Source organism: Macaca nemestrina, chromosome 6, assembly GCF_043159975.1.
Source record: "Macaca nemestrina isolate mMacNem1 chromosome 6, mMacNem.hap1, whole genome shotgun sequence".
NCBI lineage: Eukaryota > Metazoa > Chordata > Mammalia > Primates > Cercopithecidae > Macaca > Macaca nemestrina.
Genome location: NC_092130.1, coordinates 110,518,291 through 110,537,703, shown reverse-complemented (window position 1 = coordinate 110,537,703; position 19,413 = coordinate 110,518,291). Strand labels below are relative to the sequence as shown.

At 37.2% G+C, this 19,413-nt stretch overlaps 2 protein-coding genes across 5 annotated transcripts in view; one reads left to right on the top strand and one right to left on the bottom strand.

Annotated features, from left to right (window-relative positions):
* Positions 1-9,899, bottom strand: part of LOC105499479 (SREK1 interacting protein 1) — a 44,774-nt gene extending 34,875 nt beyond the window's left edge. The window contains exon 1 of one of the 4 annotated variants that reach the window (XM_071098875.1): positions 9,665-9,899. In XM_071098875.1, coding sequence (XP_070954976.1) covers positions 9,665-9,677 — 13 coding nt within the window. In that variant the 5' untranslated portion in view covers positions 9,678-9,899. Of the gene's footprint in view, positions 1-1,079; positions 3,081-4,633; positions 4,807-9,664 lie in introns of those variants that run through there. The other 3 variants (XM_011772041.3, XM_071098874.1, XM_011772040.3) reach the window with 3 other exon arrangements.
* A 167-nt stretch (positions 9,900-10,066) lies between these two features.
* Positions 10,067-19,413, top strand: part of LOC105499478 (CWC27 spliceosome associated cyclophilin) — a 264,382-nt gene continuing 255,035 nt past the window's right edge. Inside the window, exons 1-2 of the mRNA XM_071098872.1 lie at positions 10,067-10,338; positions 15,826-15,922. Coding sequence (XP_070954973.1) covers positions 10,297-10,338; positions 15,826-15,922 — 139 coding nt within the window. The 5' untranslated portion in view covers positions 10,067-10,296. The remainder of the gene's footprint in view (positions 10,339-15,825; positions 15,923-19,413) is intronic.

Here is a 19,413-nt window from a genome sequence, read left to right as displayed (position 1 = left end):
AAAAGGCACTGATAAAACTCATCATTCAAGTATCCCATAGTTTTAGAATAAACAAACTATGAAACTTTTTCTTGGCAGGTCATCTTGTTTCCTAAAGTTGAAACTTTTACATGACAGGGAAATATAACCAGAATTCTAAATAAAGTACTTTATATCAGCTAGTTCCTCACCAGTCTTTGGTTAAATTATTATTTCAGCTTCATTAGTCTTTAATTTTCATGATTGGGCAAATGAATGCTTCTACCCAAGAGTTTGAATCTGAGGCAACTGACTTAGTAGATCTGAGACAAGTAACACAATGAAGTGGGGACAGTTAATTCATTCTGTTGTCAGGATCCAGTTTCCAGGGGCACTGATGTCACTGGCAGTAGCAGCCCTAACCAGGTCTGGGCTTGTGCAGGATCTTGGATATGGGTTCCCTGGGTCATTTCTATTTTCTGACCCTTATTATGTAGGCTTTGCCTAGATTCAGTGAGCTACCTGATATCTTTCCTTTTCTACTTAACTAGTCAGTTTCTATTGTTTGGAATAAGGACCCTGGCTGATATAATGGCACTCAAAATCCATGTCAAACTGACTATAGTAGGGCTATACTGTGAGGCCCTTACTCAGCTAAGTTACCTACTTCCCTGCCTTGGGCTCCTGTGCAGTTCTTGGCTCCATTCCTTTTGGAAGTTTGCTAAGGCTGTCCAGAGTAATACAGTGTGCCCATCTCAAAATTTTCCTTTCTAATCATAACCTGCAATCCAAAAGGCATTATATAAAAACATATAAATTTGACATTGGAAGAAAAAACTGAATGGCAAAAACCACCAAAAGCAAACTCAAAAGACACATGGAAACTTGAGAAAAAATATTTGCACCTCACAGGACCAAAAAAGGGCAATTATCCCTATGCATACATCTCAGCGAATCATTAAGAAAAAGACCAGTAACCAATAGGAAAAAAATGGGCAAAGGATGTTCACAGAAACGGAAATAGAAATGACTCTGAAACATGTGGAGATATGCTCAGTACTATTTAAAACAACAGGTAAAATGTACACTAAAAACTATACTAGTAATCCATTTTCACTTACCAGAATCGCAAAGATTGAAAAGGTTGAAGGAAGTGTAGGGGAGCATCCTCTCATACATTGCTGGCAGGAGCATAAATTAGTACTATCTCTTATGGAAAGCAAGCTGATAAAACCTGTCAGAATTACAAGCATATATACCTCTCTGATACAATAGTCTCACATTTGGGAATTAGTTCTCCCAATTTATTTGCACAAATGCATACTGACTTATATAGAATGTTATTCACTATAGCATTGTTTGTAATAGGGACAGAGTGGAAATAATTTAAATGTCAATACGGAACTGGCTAAATCAATTATGGTATGAAATAATGGGGATGGTCTTTATTTAACGATGTTATGATCGCTAACATATATTGTAAAAAGAAAAAAAGCAAGGTGCATAACAGTGTTAATGGCGTGTTGCCATTTGTATTAAAAAAAGGTGATAGAGTAGGAGCACTGTCTTCTCAGACAAACACCACCACTTTAAATTCCAGCTCCCTTTCTAGCCTCACGCATTTCAAGGAAATTACTTCTCTTCTAATTATAAGCAGCCAGAAAGAGCAGACAATAAAATACAGATAAGATAGCTCAGGCCCAAAGGGAGTTGGAGGGGAAGTCTGTTGAGCAACTGCCAAACTTCACCCTCATACAATGGGCCCCAGTAAAATAGTGGGCCTTAATAAGCACATTCCTTCCCCTTCAGGTGCACTAGGATAGAAAAGCTAAAAGCAGACTTGGGGGATATGCCTGCAGCTGCAGAAAGATGTATGGGAACTGACACACGACTCTCCCTCACAGATAAGCACAAGGAAGAGACAGAGAAGCAGTCCAAGCCTCTGATAAACTCTCCCACCCTGAATCTTTAAGAACTTTTAGTTTGTAAGCAAGTGTGCCTCTCACCTAACTCGGCCAGAAGGCGCCTCTCAGGTTTGTTTTCTCTAAATAAATCTGTCATGACTGGCAAGCCATCTTTTCATGTTTCTTACCTCTTTCTTTAATTCTTACAGAAGATATTAGACATACCTCTGTAAGGATATACATTGGTTACTTGAAGAAAGAAAACTAAGTCCAGACGGAGAAAGAGTTAAGAGACATGTCACTATATACCTTTTGGCACCTTTAAAATGTGAAAGGTGATCAAATTACCCTTTCAAAAACCAATCTGGAAATCTCCCCCAAACAAAACTGTAACACTAAGAAAAGTAATTGTCAAGTAAATATTATCTGACAAAAGGCAATGATTGCATTTGTAAATTCTTCAGAGAGGCTACACTGCAGACTTTCTATAAAATTTTATCAACTCATGATGTCAGGAACAAATTTTAGAGGTCTACATTCTTATACTTGCTAAATATTAAGGGCTTACTCTGAATCTAGTATTCTGTTAAACAACTTGGGTGGTGGTGGGAGGAATCAGGTAATTGGGCTGGTCCTTTATCTTTCAGTAACTTAAAGTAGCCACATAATTTTGAATACAACTCAGTGCTTACCATGATGTAGAGTTGCTAAGAGGTGCTCAACAAATACTTATTGATTTGAGGTTATAAGCTTAAGAAAATACAGTCATGTTTCATTTAATGACACGGATACATTCTGAGAAATGTGTTGTGAGGCACAACACAGAAATTTTGTCCTTGTGGCAATGTCACAGTGTACATAAACCTAGGTGATATAGCCTATATACACCTAGGCTCTATGGTATAGCCTATTGCTCCTAAGTCACTGTATAGATACTGCAGGCAGTTGTAACACAATGGTGAGTACTTGTGTATCTAAATATACCTAAACATTGAAAAGATACTGTAAAAATAAGAGTATTATAATCTTATGGGACCAACATTGTATATGCAGTCAGTTATTAACCAAAACATCATTTTGTGGTGCATGACTGTACTTCAGAAGTTGGGAACTGGCAACTTTTCTGGACCCCAGTTGCCAGCTAAGAAATATGCGTGTGCATATACACACACACTCAATTTATTTGTCAAAATTCTTCAAGCTGAACATTTGTGATCTGTGCTGTTTTTAAAACATGTAAATTATATCTTAGTAGTTAGCACAAAAGAAAAAAAAATTTTAAAGTTAACAGTAGGCAATGAAGAAACAGAAAATACTGAGAAAACCAAAAAGAAGGAGCAAAAATAAAAGGACTGAGAAAAATTGAGAGAAAGATGGAGTCCTCAACAGTTGCTTGAGATTCGTCAGTGGTCACCAAAGGAATCTCATATTTGATTTTAATTTATTTCCTTGAAATTTTACAACACCTATCTTTCCGAAGTCAACAACTTAGTCACTGGGAACTTTAACAGTGATGCTTAGAACTTAATATTGTATTTTTCTTATTGTCTATTTTGGAATTTAGGGAAGCCAGACATTTTCATTAAAATATTTTTTACAATCGCTTAAATTTAAACATATACAGCTTAAGTAGCTAAGTTTTTTAGTACTAATTAGAAATTGCAATTACTTCTGTCACAGGATCCATTCTTTTCATTTTTAATTGGATTAGAGTCAATTAGATTAATTTTGTTTGGTAACAAGTTTTACATTTGGTTACTCCATTACGGTTTTAGTTACAATCTGGGGACCTATAAAGACAATTTCAGTTTCTTCTGCTTTTAAAATTCAAACTGCAGCCACATTTTATAAGTGGTAATATCTATTTATATAATACATATGTTCTGCTTAAGTTGATGCAAAGTAAAATTCCAAGTATTTTACTTTTATACCATTTATATTAAAAATTCATAGATACACTCCTTTCTTTGGGACTCCAAATATTGTACGAAAGTCAAAGTAGAAAAATCAGTAGAAAGTAGACATTTTTTACTAAAACATTAATACTTCATTAATTAATAAGATAATTTAAAAAACAAGCTAAATGAGTTTCTCAATACAAGTATTCTGAAATAGCAGATGTCTTAATAGCCCATTAAAAATGCCTTCATAGGCCAGGTGTGGTGGCTCACAACTGTAATCCCAGCACTTTGGGAGGCTGAAGTAGGTAGATCACTTGAGGCCAGGAGTTCAAGACAAACCTGGGCAACATGGTGAAAACTCCATCTTTACTAAAATTTCAAAACTTAGCCAGGCATGGTGGTGGACGCCTGTAATCCCAGCTGCTCAGGAGGCTGAGGCATAAGAATCACTTGAACCCAGGAGGCGGAGGTTGCAGTGAGCTGAGATTGTGTCACTACACTCCAGCTGGGTGACAGAGCGAGACTCTGTCTCCAAATAAATATATAAATAAATTAATTAAATTAAAATTTAAAAAATGCCTTCATAATCATTTGACTCCAAAGGGAGAAACAGTAAACCAACCAAAGAGCTGTTTAAACTACTGATATGAGTTTTATATTGATATGAAACATATAAAATTCTTTAGTCTACATGCCTCACAAAGTACAACTAATCCGTGAAGAAAAACGGTGTAAGAAGAGACAGAGAGGCTGGGTGCGTTGGCTCATGCCTGTAATCCCAGCACTTTGGGAGGCTGAGGTGGGCGGATCACAGGGTCAGGAGATCTAGACCATCCTGGCTAACACGGTAAAACCTGTTTCAAAAATTACCTGGGTATGGTGGCATGTGCCGGCAGTCCCAGTTACTCAGGAGGCTGAGGCAAGAGAATCACTTGAACCCGCGAGGCAGAGGCTGCAGTGAGCCAAGATAGCACCACTGCACTCCAGCCTGGGTGACAGAGCAACACTCCGTCCCAAAAAAATAAAAAATAAAAAAAGAAGAGACAGAGAAATTTGTTTAAGAGACAGAAATTTAATTACCTAATGAAACAGAATGAAGACTGTATTAGTTTAATCTGTTTAGTACTATTTCTGCTGCTGAGCAGAAATCTGCTGCTGAGCAGCAGAAATAGTACTCAACCCTCTAGTAATCAACCCTCTAATTATTCATTATTTACCTATCATGGGTATAACTTTGAACTCCATGTTAGAGAAGCCATAGGGATGAATCAAGCCCCTACGGGGATATTCAATCTTTTGGCTTCACTGGGCCACACTTGCATTGTACTTTTACAGCGCAGTCACACCTATTATCTCAGTGCTGTCACACCTATTATCTCAGCGCTGTCACACCTATTATCTCAGCACTGTCACACCTATTATCTCAATTTTTGCTGGGTTTAAACAGTTTATGTCTTGCCATCCAACTTAATGGCACAATTTAACATTATTATACTTTGAAGCATCATTTTGAATTGAAAGAAGGTTAACATATCTCTAACAGTGGTGTAAGTTTAAGAGAATTTTAATAAGAGCTTAGAAATCACTTTTGTCCCCTTTCTTAAGTAGTATTTTCATGTATTGCTTAAAGTTTTATGAGGGTATAAACTATAGAATACACCGAAATACACTAACACTAACAATAGCTGATGAGCTTTAAAAAAAAAAAAATCACACAAAAAAATCCCATAATGTTTTAAGAAAGTTTACAAATTTGTGTTGGGCTGCATTCACAGTCATCTTGGGCTGCATGGAGCCCATGGGAAGCGACACTATACTAGTTTACCTATGGTAATGCACTCACAGCTGTAATCCATGACAGAATGTGCCAGGTTCCATAAAAGACACAGAGCTCTATTTAGTACCTATGAAAAAGTGGCAGGCAAGAGTTTCAGCTAAGAGATCAGGAAAGCTTCCCACAGGCAGTTACAGGCAAAATAGGAGGTAATAACAAAGGCTCGTAGGTAGGAAAGCACTTGAGAGGTTCACAGAATAATTGGCCAAATCAGATTTTTGCAGGATTGTAGAATGCACGAGGGAAGTGGTGGAAGGAAAGAGTAGAAACAGTGATTTAGTCAGGCTCGGGAGTGTGCACTTCATTCTTGCAGAGAGAGATGGGGAGATTTGGCATTTTAACACGTTAGAAACTTAAGAAACCTTAGCCTTCAACTCTATTATAGAGACACAAAAACTGAATCTCCAAAAGGTTAAGTGGCTTGAAGAGAATTACAAAATTCACAGATGGGGTGAAGAACTAAGTTCATGCCTCCCAGCAATGGCAGGATCAGATATATGATTTGGGAAAATTATTTTAGCAGCAATGTGCAATATAGACTAGAGAGAAAAGAAATTACCTATAGTCTAGTTTAGGAATAAAGAGCAATTGGATGTAATTTAGAATTGTTCTATTACTAAGATACTATCATAATGTGTTTTAAAAATCTTATTCACTGTGATGTGCCAGACTGAAATGTTAACTTGGCCATAGAAAAACTCCCTACCTTGGCTATAGGCTTCAGTGAAGGAGATAACAAGAAAACAGTTTTGTGCCAACTACATCAGTAACATACATTGCCACTTGTGCCAGTTCAACTCTTCATGGAGAGTGGTGAATCACTGACATGAATGTTGGAGGTAATTTCAACAACTGTGAACAGGAAAAGCAGTTTTTCAAAGAAAGTAAATTTCACTGAAACCTGTGATCAAATATTATTTCTATAATAACGACTAAGAGTAAGATTTTCCTAAATGCCTACATTTCATTGTATTACCTACATAATGGTATAAGCTTATACACAATGCTATGAAAACACAGGTGAAGCACATGATCATAAAACAGACAAGGCTGATTTTTATGTGTGGTTTGCAGAAAGCAGCCTTGTTACTTTATAATCATACCTTGTCATAATCACTAGCAGGACCACCCCAAGAAATGCCAAACTGAATCCATTAAACCTAAAATTAAAGAGCATAACATAATACTTGTCCTCCTTCATGATCACCTTGAAAGGTTTAGATTAGTCCTATTTTCCTTTAATACCCTGTCTGGATCGATCATCCAAGAAATTATCTTATGATTTTCTGTATCTGTATTTTCTAATGACACTTGCATTGTACTTTTACAGCACTGTCACACCTATTATCTCAATTTTTGCTAGGTTTAAACAGTTTATCTATACCTTATCGTCTAGCTTAATAGCACAATTTTACATTATTATACTTTGAAGCATTATTTTGAATTGAAAGAAGGTTAACATATCTATAACACTGGTCTAAGTTTAAGAGAATTTTAATAGGGGTTTAAAAAATCACTTTTGTCCCCTTTCTTAAGTAGCACATTTTCATATACTGCTTAAAGTTTTATGAGTGCACAGACTATGGCACTGTTTCCTCCAGAGTGCCCATATCACACAGGTGCCCAAAAGGCTTGCTCAAGTAATGAAATGGGCAGTTATGACAACAGGTCAACTTTGAGCGCAGCTGTGTGGTACAAAGATCACCAGAGCTGATTTGGCCTATCAGGATGCCTAGGCAATCTACCGTGTAGGTTTATCTTTAGCGGCTGGCCTCTTAGATATTGACCAGGCTTCAGCCACAGACCTTCCGTTCACATTCTACACACCATCTAAGCAGAGTGCTCCACTCCCATAGCCTTACCTCCTATTATGTGTGTGGATAACACCCAAATCATTGTCTTTGACTTCTTTCCTGAGCTACAAATTATATCTCTTACTATTAACTATTTGTATTCCTATGTCTGAGTAACCTCAACACAACAAGCCCCAAATTGGATGTCATCATCCCCTTAACCCCTGCCCCTTGTGAGGTGTTGTCATATCAGTAAATAGCCCCACCCAACTGATTAACAGTAAAACCCAGGTAAACCTCATTTCCTCTTTTACTTACCCACATTGAATCAATCATCAACTCCTAGTGATTCTACCATCAAAAATGTATCTTCAATTTATCCGCTTCTCTCCTTACCTGTTGAGACCACATCTTAGCCACACATTATCATAACTCACCAGAATTACTCCTAACTGGTAAACTTTGTCTCCAATCTACTTTCTAGCCAGAATTATCTTTCCAAAATGTGAATCTGCTTTAAAACCCTTAAATGGCTTCCTATCATTTGTAGGATAACGCCAAACCTCTTCTCATGGTCTACAGGTCCTTAAAGAGCTGGAAGCTACCTTGGAAGTTAACCTATACAACGGCAAAATGAATGACGCGCACAGTCTAGAGGAACCAGACTGACCTCTTGCTTACCAGCTGTCTCATAATAGACAAATTACTGGATTTCTTTGTCCCTCAGTGTCCTCATCTGTAAAATGGGAATGTTAATACTCATTTCAAAGTGTAGTTATGAATATTAAATGAGATAGAATACAATGTTTGATACAGTATCTGACATATTTGACACATAAATATTAGTCAATATTTACTACAGTTACTATCTCTCTACTTAATTTCTCACTTATCTCCTATTTGTATTTGAGTTCCGTCCATAGAAAACATCTTCCATTTCCTCTTCTCACATATTTCCTCTTCCTTTACGCATCCAGTTCCTCCAGCTGCACTATCCTCTCCCTTCAAGCCACCCCTCTTACAATTTAGATGACCTCCTAAGTGCTACATCCTTTGGAAAGTCCTTCTGCCCATCCTGAGTGTCTGGTGGCCTTACTTTGTGCTTCCTAAGGTCTTGTATTTTCCTTGTCATGGCACTTGTCCCACTTTGTATAAATTTCTCTCTCTTCACTGCTAAATTATAAGTTCTGTGTGAAGCGTAACCATGTCTACCTTGCTCACCACTGTATTTTCAATGCCTAGTACCAGTGCCTGGCACACAGTAGGCTTAATAAAGAGTATATATTTCCTCTCTCACAGCTCCAGATGTACTCCTTCGCAAACTGCAGTTAGTACAAAAGCACAGTGTTCCAGTAACAGCTATCTGCAGAAAGATGTTCAAAAAGGCTGCCACAGAACAAAGAATCTGGTCAAATAACACTGGGAAGGGCAGGTTTAAACAAAGTTAGGGCTCTGAACCATAGTAATTCTCAGAATCTTTTCTATTACTAAGGCGCACTGTGAATTTCCAAGTTGGGAGGTGGGGTGTAGGAGTGTATATTTCTGAAAATGTCTCCTGCAACCACTGTTCTGCAGTGGCAAAGCCAGTTTGAGGAGACGCTCTCAGCTACTAGAACTTCCAAGTAAGCTGGTAGTTGAGGAGAGAAAATCTTTTAAGTAATTATTCTGCAGAGTTCACCGTTTTTAGGTCAGTAACTTCTGGACACAGAATTTGAGAGTTAGAATAAATCTTATATATAATTCAACAAAGCTCCTTCTTTTTATAAGGAAACTGAGGCCCAGAAGCACAAAACGACCAATCTATGGCCACGGAGCAGCTACATACAACAGGAAGAGCTAGGAGTAGAACCCGGACACCCGGTGGGTCCTAGCGACTTCTAGGACAGACGACGCCTCTGGTTACCTGGGTCGGCCAAGTGTTCCCACTTCAAATTTTAGTTTTAAGCCATACCACAGTTAAGGTAGTTTTTCTTGGCTGCTCGCCCCCTTAGGCCCACAGTTACAGTCTCCCCCTCCTCCCTCCCTTCCACAATACACTTTCCCTGTAATCCCATGCAGCTGGGGCTTGGCTCCTGGGGGAAGACAGTTACTTTCTTTCCTTCAGAGTGTATCTTTGGAGTGTAAACTTTTTCATGTAAACAAAACAAACCTGTGAATTTTAAGGCCTCCGCCTAAGTCCCCATGGGCACTTATGCCCACACCCCGCACCCTACCCTACCCTCCCTTGTGCTCCCTTCGGATCTCGGACGCAGAGGCCCTGTAATTGCTCCTTACCTGGGACTGCCATGACGATGGTAAGGGGTCACTTGAGCCTCCGGCTTTCGAAGTGGCGCTTGCTTCCCGCCAGCTGCGAGAACAAGGCACAGCCAAAGCGCCGTTTTCCTTCCCCCAGCGCAGCAGCACCTTCGCTATGGTGAGGAAGGCCCTGTACGTTTCTAGCGGCAGCAGAACCAGTAGACGCGGATGCAGTTTCCGGACGAATCATAGTGCAGAAGACACATGGTCCGAACCATTACTGGTAGTTTTTTGGGGGGGGGTCAGTTTGATCTGCACACGCGAGTAGTGTAAACACAGCCAAGACTTATGAAGTGTCCCTTCTAATATTGTAATACAAATTACATTAAGCTATAATAACTTTACAGACTTCTCTCGTTCCCTGGAGTACACTGGAATAACCCTTCTCAGGGTTAGCGGTGCTCGGGTCCGGTAACAACATGGCGGCGTCCGTGAGGGGCTCCTTTAGGCAAGGGTAGTGTTAGGTGTCCCCGTCTTGCGTGATATTGACAAACTGAAGTTTTCCTGCACCACTCGACTTAAGAAAGAGTGTACTCCTAGGCGGACAGCTTTAGTGACCGGCCGTCCGCTCTAATCCCTCATAAGGAGCAGAGTCCTTTGTACTGACCAGGATGAGCAACATCTACATCCAGGAGCCTCCCACGAATGGGAAGGTGAGAGCCTCATCTAGGGAACTTGGGGTCCTGGGATCTCCAAAGTGAGATTTCCCAAATTTGGGGTGGGGGACGGGTTTCGGGATCTCGTGGTAGGAAGAGACCACGATAAGTGTTGTCTTTATTCCTGCATGTGGACAATGTTGCGTCGAAACACTGAAGTTTATACTTTTCAGGACGTACTTGAAAAAGTCAGGTGGAGATTTCTCTACCTACCAGCATTCCGGTCCTATTTTCTGCTTTAACCCAGCTCATGCAACCGATTTCTAGAGTCTTAGGTTTTTAAACGTAAATTTCTGAGTTTGATATATTCTTTGCTTAACTTTGAGGTCATTCATTCTGCATTTCTTCTGCAATCATTAATTGAACGCCTGCTAGGCACTGGGCACTGTACTAGGCGCCGGAGATACAAAGATGGATGGGTAAGGTAGTTGTTTTCCCGGAAGAGCTTATAGTTTAGTTTGTGAGACAGGTAAACAAAAGCCTGTATGTCTGATTAGCGTGCTTGTGGAGAAGAGACCAGGTTGCTACGGCGGTACTGAGTAGTGAACAACTGGGAAAGTTAGGAAAAACCTCATGGAAAAGGTATCTTTTGAGCTGATTTTAAAACCTGAGATGACTGTCAGTCAGAGAAAGTGGGAAATGGGGACTGTTACCACATTAGAGTGGGGAAAGGTTTCTCTAATTGATTTGATGGCTAATGTATGCCAATTCCCATCCAAGGTGTTTGTGTTGAAGAGTCCGTTGTGGAATAACTGTCACCTGAATTCTTAAATTGAGACCTAGCCTATCTCATATGAAATTTGATGAATCAGCATATTGGAGAAAATGAGATTTAAAGTATTTAGTTGAATTAAGATAAGCTAAATTTACACAACATACCATCCTGTTCGTTACATGATTACATCATAAATAATTTATGCAGTCTTTTATTCATTGACATTTGATAATATAATGAGAGCAATTTAAAAGCAAAACCAAAAATGCTGTAATTCCCAGCAAAAATTTAATGGGTATTTTGGGCAGCTCAATTCTTTCAATTCTTTGAACTTCTCCTGGGCATTGTAGGTTACTGGGTCCATCCCACCCCTCACCTATCTTATTTAATATCAATGTGAAAACCCAAAATACCTACCTCCTCCTATTTCCAAATGTTTCTTGAGGGCAGTATCACCCCCAGTTAATAAATACTGGTAGAGATTGAATAGATTTACCATACTGCCAGACAGGGCGTTCACACTTGCTGTTCCTCTGTTTAATCAAGTGTTGACCTTAGCAAAGAGTCCTTTCTTACCTACTTTCTATGAAATAGCAAACTTCAATCATGCCTTGCATCCCAGCATTCTCTGGCCCCCTTAACTTTTTTAGTTTTTTTCCATGGTATTTATTAATTATTTGGTATTACTGTATCCTTCCTCCTACCTTCCCCCTATAGAATGCAAGGAACATCAGGGCAGAGACAAGCATCTAGAACAGTACTTGATACATGATAGAAGGAGTTCAGTTATGTATTGAATAAACGAATGGATGGATGAATTAATACTATATTTTTCTTAGTTTTTTGAGGAATATTAAGCATCAGTGAGTTTGAGGTTACACTGCTGCTGGTCAAGGACAGACTTAATTGCTTTGTTGTAAAGGAAGATTTGACATGGTCACATAGATGAAAAGCTTTAACAAGGATATATTCCTGAATAGATTATTCATTCAACAAATAATGATTGAGCAAATCAATTGCCAGGCTCTATGCTAGGTTTTAGGGATACAACGGAAACAAAAAAAACCACATTGTCTGAGTTATCATGAGTTAATTGAGTGAAGTATACATTGACTGAATAATCATGCAAATAAATGTTTAACTACAAAATGTGATAAATACTGTCTTCTGAACAGAAATGGGCTGAATGATAACACAAGGGCCCAAGTTTTCATCCAAAAACAACTTGGGACTTTTTCCACCATAAGGCTCATCAAAGATATTAAAGCTTCTAAGTTCTGTAAGGTTGAGAGTGTGGACAAAAATTTGGTGTGTGAAGAATTTGAAGCAAATGTAATAAGTCTGTTCAATGAATGTTTATTGCCTTTACTATCTAATGGTACATTAGGTACTGAAAGGGTACAGAGACATTCAGAGTAAATGGGACAAAATTCCTCCCTTCAAAGTGCTTAGTATCAGCTTGGGAAGTAATTGATAATGATACCAGTGCTTGGTCCCTGGTTGTCCATAAATGTTCTGTGTTTTGCTGTAACCCTAGCCCCTGAAGATGAGGCAAAGAAATATAGTACTTGATAGAAATTTTTTAAGCCTAAGAGGTAATTCCCTGAAGATGAAATTTCCACATATTATGATCACTTATTCTAAATTGTGTCTGGCGTCTTCACTTAGCATAATGTTGCTTTCAAATGATAGGGGTCTGTCTTATTGTTGTACACACTTAGTTTTTAAATGTATTGAAAATCAAAATGGCTTTATAAGTATATTTGCATATATATTTATAAGAAACATGATATTATCAAAGTATTAATTGGGAATTTTAAGAGAAAGAGCCAAGGAGGCCTACAAAGTAGTGATGGCCGAAGAGAATGTATGGCCAGAGGAGGAAGGAGCCATATACCTTCTTTATTAATTCAGTAGCTTATTAATGAAAAGATTAAGAAACCCTGGTGAGCAAGGTGGCCTGATTATATATGCATTCTTTTTACTAGGTGTAAGTTGCCTTTAGCCAAAAAAAAAAAAAAAACCACGTAATAATGACCATCATTTTTTGAGCACTTATTATTTATCATGTGCTTTTCTAAGCAGTCTATGTATTATAGCTCATTTTGTCCTCACCGAAATCCTAAAAGATATTATTATCCCTGTTTTTAGATTAGGAAATTAAGTGACAGAGATGTCAGATAGTGTGCGCAAGGTAACAAAGCTAGTAAGCGGAAGGGTTAGTATTTGAATTTGGGCATCCTGATTCCAGAGCCTGTGGAGGGGGGGATGATGTAATTAGTATGTTCGTTAGAGCAGTGGTTTCTAAACCAGTAAGTGCATACTTCAGTGGATGTGCAAAACCATCCATGAGCTGTGGGGAGAAAATCTATATATATTTGTATTTTTTTTCGTTTGTTTAAATGCATTATTTAATATATATAAAAAGATGATAGCCAGGCGCAGGGGCTCATGCCTGTAATCCCAGCACTTTAGGAGACTGAGGCAGATTGCCTGAGGTCAGGAGTTTGAGACCAGTCTGGCCAACAGGGTGAAACCCTGTCTCTACTAAAAAAATGCAAAAAAATTAGCCGGGCATGATGGTGTGCACCGATAATCCCAGCTACTCAGGAGGCTAAGGCAGGGGAATTGCTTGAACCAGGGAGGTGGAGGTTGCAGTGAACCGAGGTAGCGCCGTTACACTCCGGCCTGGGAGACAGAGCAAGACTCCGTCTCAAAAAGAAAAAGAAAAAAAAAAAAAAGTCCAGGCGCGGTGGTTCATGCCTGTAATCCCAGCACTTTGGGAAGCCGAGGCGGGCGGATCATGAGATCAGGAGTTCGAGACTAGCCTGGCCAACATGGTGAAACCCCATCTCTACTAAAGATACAAAAAAATAGCCGGGCTTGGTGGTACGCGCCTGTAATCCCAGCCACTCGGGAAGCTGAGGCAGGAGAATTGCTTGAACCTGGAAGGCAGAGGTTGCAGTGAGTCGAGATTGCACCATTACATTGCAGCCTGCGCAACAGGGTGAGACTCTGTCTCAAAAAAAAAAAGGGCACTTTTTTGGCGTTGTGATGTAATTTTTCATAATGACTAGCCAAATAGATTTATAGACCATAGTATTTAGATTAACTAACCCAGCCGTCACAAATTTCTTATTGAAAATAATATTAATAATATAAACAAGCAAATCATAAGAACATGATAGAGCTGATACCTCAGCATGGGAAATCTGTCAAAAAAATCAGAAATTATTATGAAGACCATTGTAAATATGGATTTCTATTTATTATTTTTAATGGTGAACTTTGCCTTAAATATATATTGTGTCTTGAAATATTTACCAGTAAGAGTATAAAGTCATTGTGATTTTCAAGACATTTAAAAACTAGATGTGTAGAACTGAAAGCCCTATGTAATTTGAAAGCAACATTATGCTAAGTAAAAGAAGCCAGACACAAAAGGCCACATATTGTATGATTCCATTTATATGAAATGTTTAATAGGCAAATCTACATAGACAGAAAGTAGATTAATAGTTGCCAGAGAGTAGGAGTAGGGGTAAATAGGGAGTGATTGCTAATGGATACAGGGTTTCTTTTTGGGGTGGTGAAATGTGACTTAATATCGATGATACTGACTTTCCATGAGAAACAGGCTCATGTATTTGAACAGTTACATTGCATACCCTTTACTTGCAAGAGCATTCTAAAAGATTGTGATGATCACAAATTATTGACACTGATCTACTTTGGTATATGAGGGGAGAAAAAAAAGAAGTAATACTGGAGAAATTGGTTTCCAGCTGTGCCACAATGTTCAAATTTAGAGCCTAACATGCTTTTTGGTTATTTGTGGTTACAAATAAGACAATTATAAACTGTTTCCTGGGAGCCCAGCAGGGAGGGTTTTAGTTGTTGGAAAGTTTCTGGTTCTACCAAGGAGTATCTGCTGTTATGAGCTGGTGGAAAGGCTATCAGAGGATTCTATTTACTATAGAAGGTGATTTTAAGACATAATATTTTAGTAAATTACAAACCAGAGTTAGATTAAGAATGTTCCTTTGTAAATTAGGAATAGCATGATGTTAAATGAGCAGAGAGAGTAAAAGGTAATTAAAAAGGGCAATTATAAAATTGTATTGTAATATCACAACTTAATGGGTTCATTATTCTTTAATTTCTTAATTTGCTATACAGTTTTATTGGAGTTGATGCAATGGGAAACTCGATTATAACAAACTTGCATTATTGGGGTTTTGTCTTGTTTTGTTTTGAGACAGGGTCTTGCCCTGTCATCCAGGCTGGAATATAGTGGCATGATCATAGCTCACTATTACTTCAAATTCCCAGGCTCAAGTGATCCTCCCACCTCAGCCTCCCAAATAGCATGGAACACCACCATGCCTGGCTAATTAAAACAAATTTTTTTGAAGACAGGGTCTCTGTGTTCAAGCTATTCTTGAACTCCTAGCCTCAAGTGAACTTCTCACTTTAGGTATTACCATTTTTTAAATGAATGAAGTTTTTTTCTGTGATTAAAAAAGATATATGCTTTTTTTTCTTAAATCCCAAACTTTTTCTGAAATGGTATTTTGAAAGATCTAAATGTACAATGAGTTGTAGTGAATATTTGACATTTTGTTGAGTATATCAACAAAAGCCAAACACAATTTTTAATATTTCTTTTAAAATTGAAAACTCAGTAGTGATTGCTACAAGTCAAATAGTCATTCAACTGATTATTAAGCAAAATAATAATTTAATAAAATGTAATATTCTTTCTACAGGTTTTATTGAAAACTACAGCTGGAGATATTGACATAGAGTTGTGGTCCAAAGAAGCTCCTAAAGCTTGCAGAAATTTTATCCAACTTTGTTTGGAAGGTAAATTATAACTTATGACTTTTATTCTACCAGAGAAATTTTTGTCAATTTAACAATAAACTGCAGTGTCTTCTTCACAAACATTGAAGACTAGTGTTAAATAGTGGTCATGAGTGACAGGTGTTGCTATGATGATATGGTATTGAACTGAGTGTCAGGAAGTGGAGATAAGAGATAAAAACTACCCAAAATAAATTTGAATACTTTTAACAGAGCAATTTATCTCAACAAATAATACTGTGATCCTCTTTGGTCTTCTTTGCTATCTTACACTTCTTTCTTTCATTCTCTAAATTTGGGTATTCCCCAAGATTGCCTCTAGTTCTCTGTCATCATCACTCTCTAGTTGTTACTTCAATCCAAATGACTACCACATTTAGAACTTCAGTCATTTCTTCTCTTCCTAGTACTAATATTCGTATCTAATTGCCTAGTGGACTTTTCAACTGGTGTCTTCCATTGTTAGCTATAACAAAACCAGTGTAAAACCAAATTTACCAATTTCTTCCCGAGTCTGCCTTTCACCTGTATGACTGTAATTGCCTCTTGCCTGCTCCCCTTCCTGTCTTTCATCTTTAATTTCTTTTCTCTCTTACTTGTTCATATGCTATTTCAGTCCTCAGGCAGCTTGGCTTCCTAGCTATCCAACTTTTTATCTCATTGTACTAACCACATGGTTTTAGTTGAATATTATTTCCTAAGCATTTCCTTTCCGTTTCCACTTTCATACATATCCTCATACTAATTCCCCTTTTATTGATATGCTTTTTCTTCCCTTTTTTACGTTTAAGTCTACCCGTTTTTAAATGTTCAGAATTCTAGTTTCTCCACACAGCCTTCCAGCTAGCATCCAGTGATATTATCACTATCTCTAGTTTTTTTAGATTTGAGTAATAAAGTAACTATTTTTCTTTTTTTAAAATGCTGCAGAATTATACATCCACTTAAGTGTTTTTCCCTTCAGAGTATTCTCTTAGGGAACTAAACCTTCCATTTTTAGAGCTTTTTGTTGGCTTCTAGAATACATTGCATATGGTTTGGAATATCTCCAGTGGTGGCAAATCTTTGTTCTTCTAAGTTATATTTGATTTTTAGAGACAGTTTTATTCGAGGTATCAGAAAACAGCATTTTGGGCCAGAAGCAAGGTGTGAAAGAGAATCCAGTAGTATGGTATGATGAGAGCTCTCTAAATAGTCAGATAAACATAATTACCAGGTGAAGATTTAAGAAATGAAAAATGCCCAGATACCAACCCCCCTCCAAAAGAGAGAGGTGGGGAGGGGTGGAGAGAGAAAGAGAGAGAGAGAATGAAAGGACATCTGCAAAGACCATTATTAATAATTGCTATGGCAGGCAGGAAGGAAATAGAGTCAGGCAGGTAGTTCAGTCAGAGAGGCCTCAAATATCTGTTAACCAAGTTGAGAAACACAAGAGACATGGCAAAGTCAGACTTGTTTCTGGTAAGAAGTTTTGAAGATTCAAAAGCTCAAGTTTTACAGAAGGAGAGTGAAATTACAAAAACATTAGAAAGAATGAATGGTAAATTGCAATCCATGACCAGGTGAATGGAAGAAGCAGAAAACATCTGGATACAATGTGACAGTGAAGAAGAAATGAGGTTCTTCAACTGGGTGATAATGAAACTCAATTATTAAAACAAACAATTATTCACCTATTTGTAATAATGCAAGGAGAAAGAAGAAAGAATAGAAAAATAATTTTAAAAATAACCAGAATAATTCTCTTAATCAAATTCACCAATCCTCTTAATTGAATAGAGATAGAATTATTATTGGAGAGGCTAACATGCAGCCTAAGAAGACTGATTTAAACAAAGACATTCCTAAATGAGTTAAGTCAAGGTTTCAAAAATATAATCCAGAAAACCCCATTTTAGTTCTTTGCTTCTATGATTTAGATGAGTCGTAATGTTTCTAGATCTTGAAACACTCATATTAGTTTTTTTAAAGCATGGTTTCTGGAATTTAAAAGCAAATGAATAAAAATATGAACAAGTAAGAGCGCAGTCTCAGATATGGCCCTCAACTAAAATGATGTTCATAGCCAAAGGATGGTTTATAGCCTTTACAAAACCAAAACCATTATGCAGACTTAATCTTAGATTTTTGGTCTTTGCAGCATAGTTAGGTGGACATTTAAAATGAGTAGAACTTTAAAAAAATTATCATTTAAAAAATAGTGCAAAAATATATAAAGAAATGAAAGGGAAGCTTATTAGCTTTGATAATTTCATTAGTTCCTCCAGTGTGAAGAAGGAGTATAATTTTATGTTTGTTTTATAGACAAGTGGGGAGCAGAGGGAGAAGTGGATAAGAAAATCAAAATGTTTAATACATTGTGTAACTATTATTCTCTTCACCTTTATTTTACATCATTCTTGTCTCATCATGGTCCACACTTTATTGGTTATCTTTTATTCTTTAATAATAGTTTACTAATTCTTTAGAGTGACAAATATAAGCATAAATATGCTACAAGTTAAAACAAATTTCTTTACAAAACTGAAATACTTGTTTAAAAAAAATACCAGAGAGGCTGGAGTAAATAGTGCAGACTGGTCGCAGGATGAGTGTTAGATAAAAAGTTATTATTAATGTTAATATTTACATAAACACAAAACAGGATTCTAGAAGAAGAAATGTATAACTACTTTATTGTTTTTTTTTTTTTGAAAAGACTGGGAGAATATTTATTAATATCTATTGTTCTTTTTTTTTCTTTTTTTTTATTATTATTATACTTTAAGTTCTAGGGTGCATGTGCATAACGTGCAGGTTTGTTACATATGTATACTTGTGCCGTGTTGGTGTGCTGCACCCATCAACTCGTCAGCACCCATCAACTCGTCCTTTACATCAGGTATAACTCCCAATGCAATCCCTCCCCCCTCCCCCCTCCCCATACGTATAACTACTTTAAAATGCAAATATAAATTCCTCTGTGAACTTGGGCAAGAAATGCAGTTATTCAAAATATATGATAATGCCCATATATTATTGTAGCCAGAAATAAAAACTATGTGACAAATACTAGAATGACAGCAATCAAATAGGAACTTTGTTTCATATTTAAGATACATTTAGGTATCTTTTTTCAATAGTGGAGAACATTCAGGAGGATATTATGAACATGCATAATGAAATAATAAAACTTTTTCAAAATACTTGTGATGATACATAAAAATTTAAGAAAAGCAAACATTGCAAGCAGCAAAATATATTATAGGGTATTATAAACTATAAATACAACTATAAATGCATAGTTCAATAGTGATTACTAATAAATTACAAAGAAGTTGAAATAGTAAATATGGAAGATTTGTGGATATTGGAAATTCCAGCTATGTTAGAATACAAAGTTATACTGTAGAGAGTATAGAAAATTTTTACTCATTTATATATGGTATTATAATAATTTCATGCATCCAACAGGAATATAACTAGGAAAATCACAAAGAAAATCTTAAAAT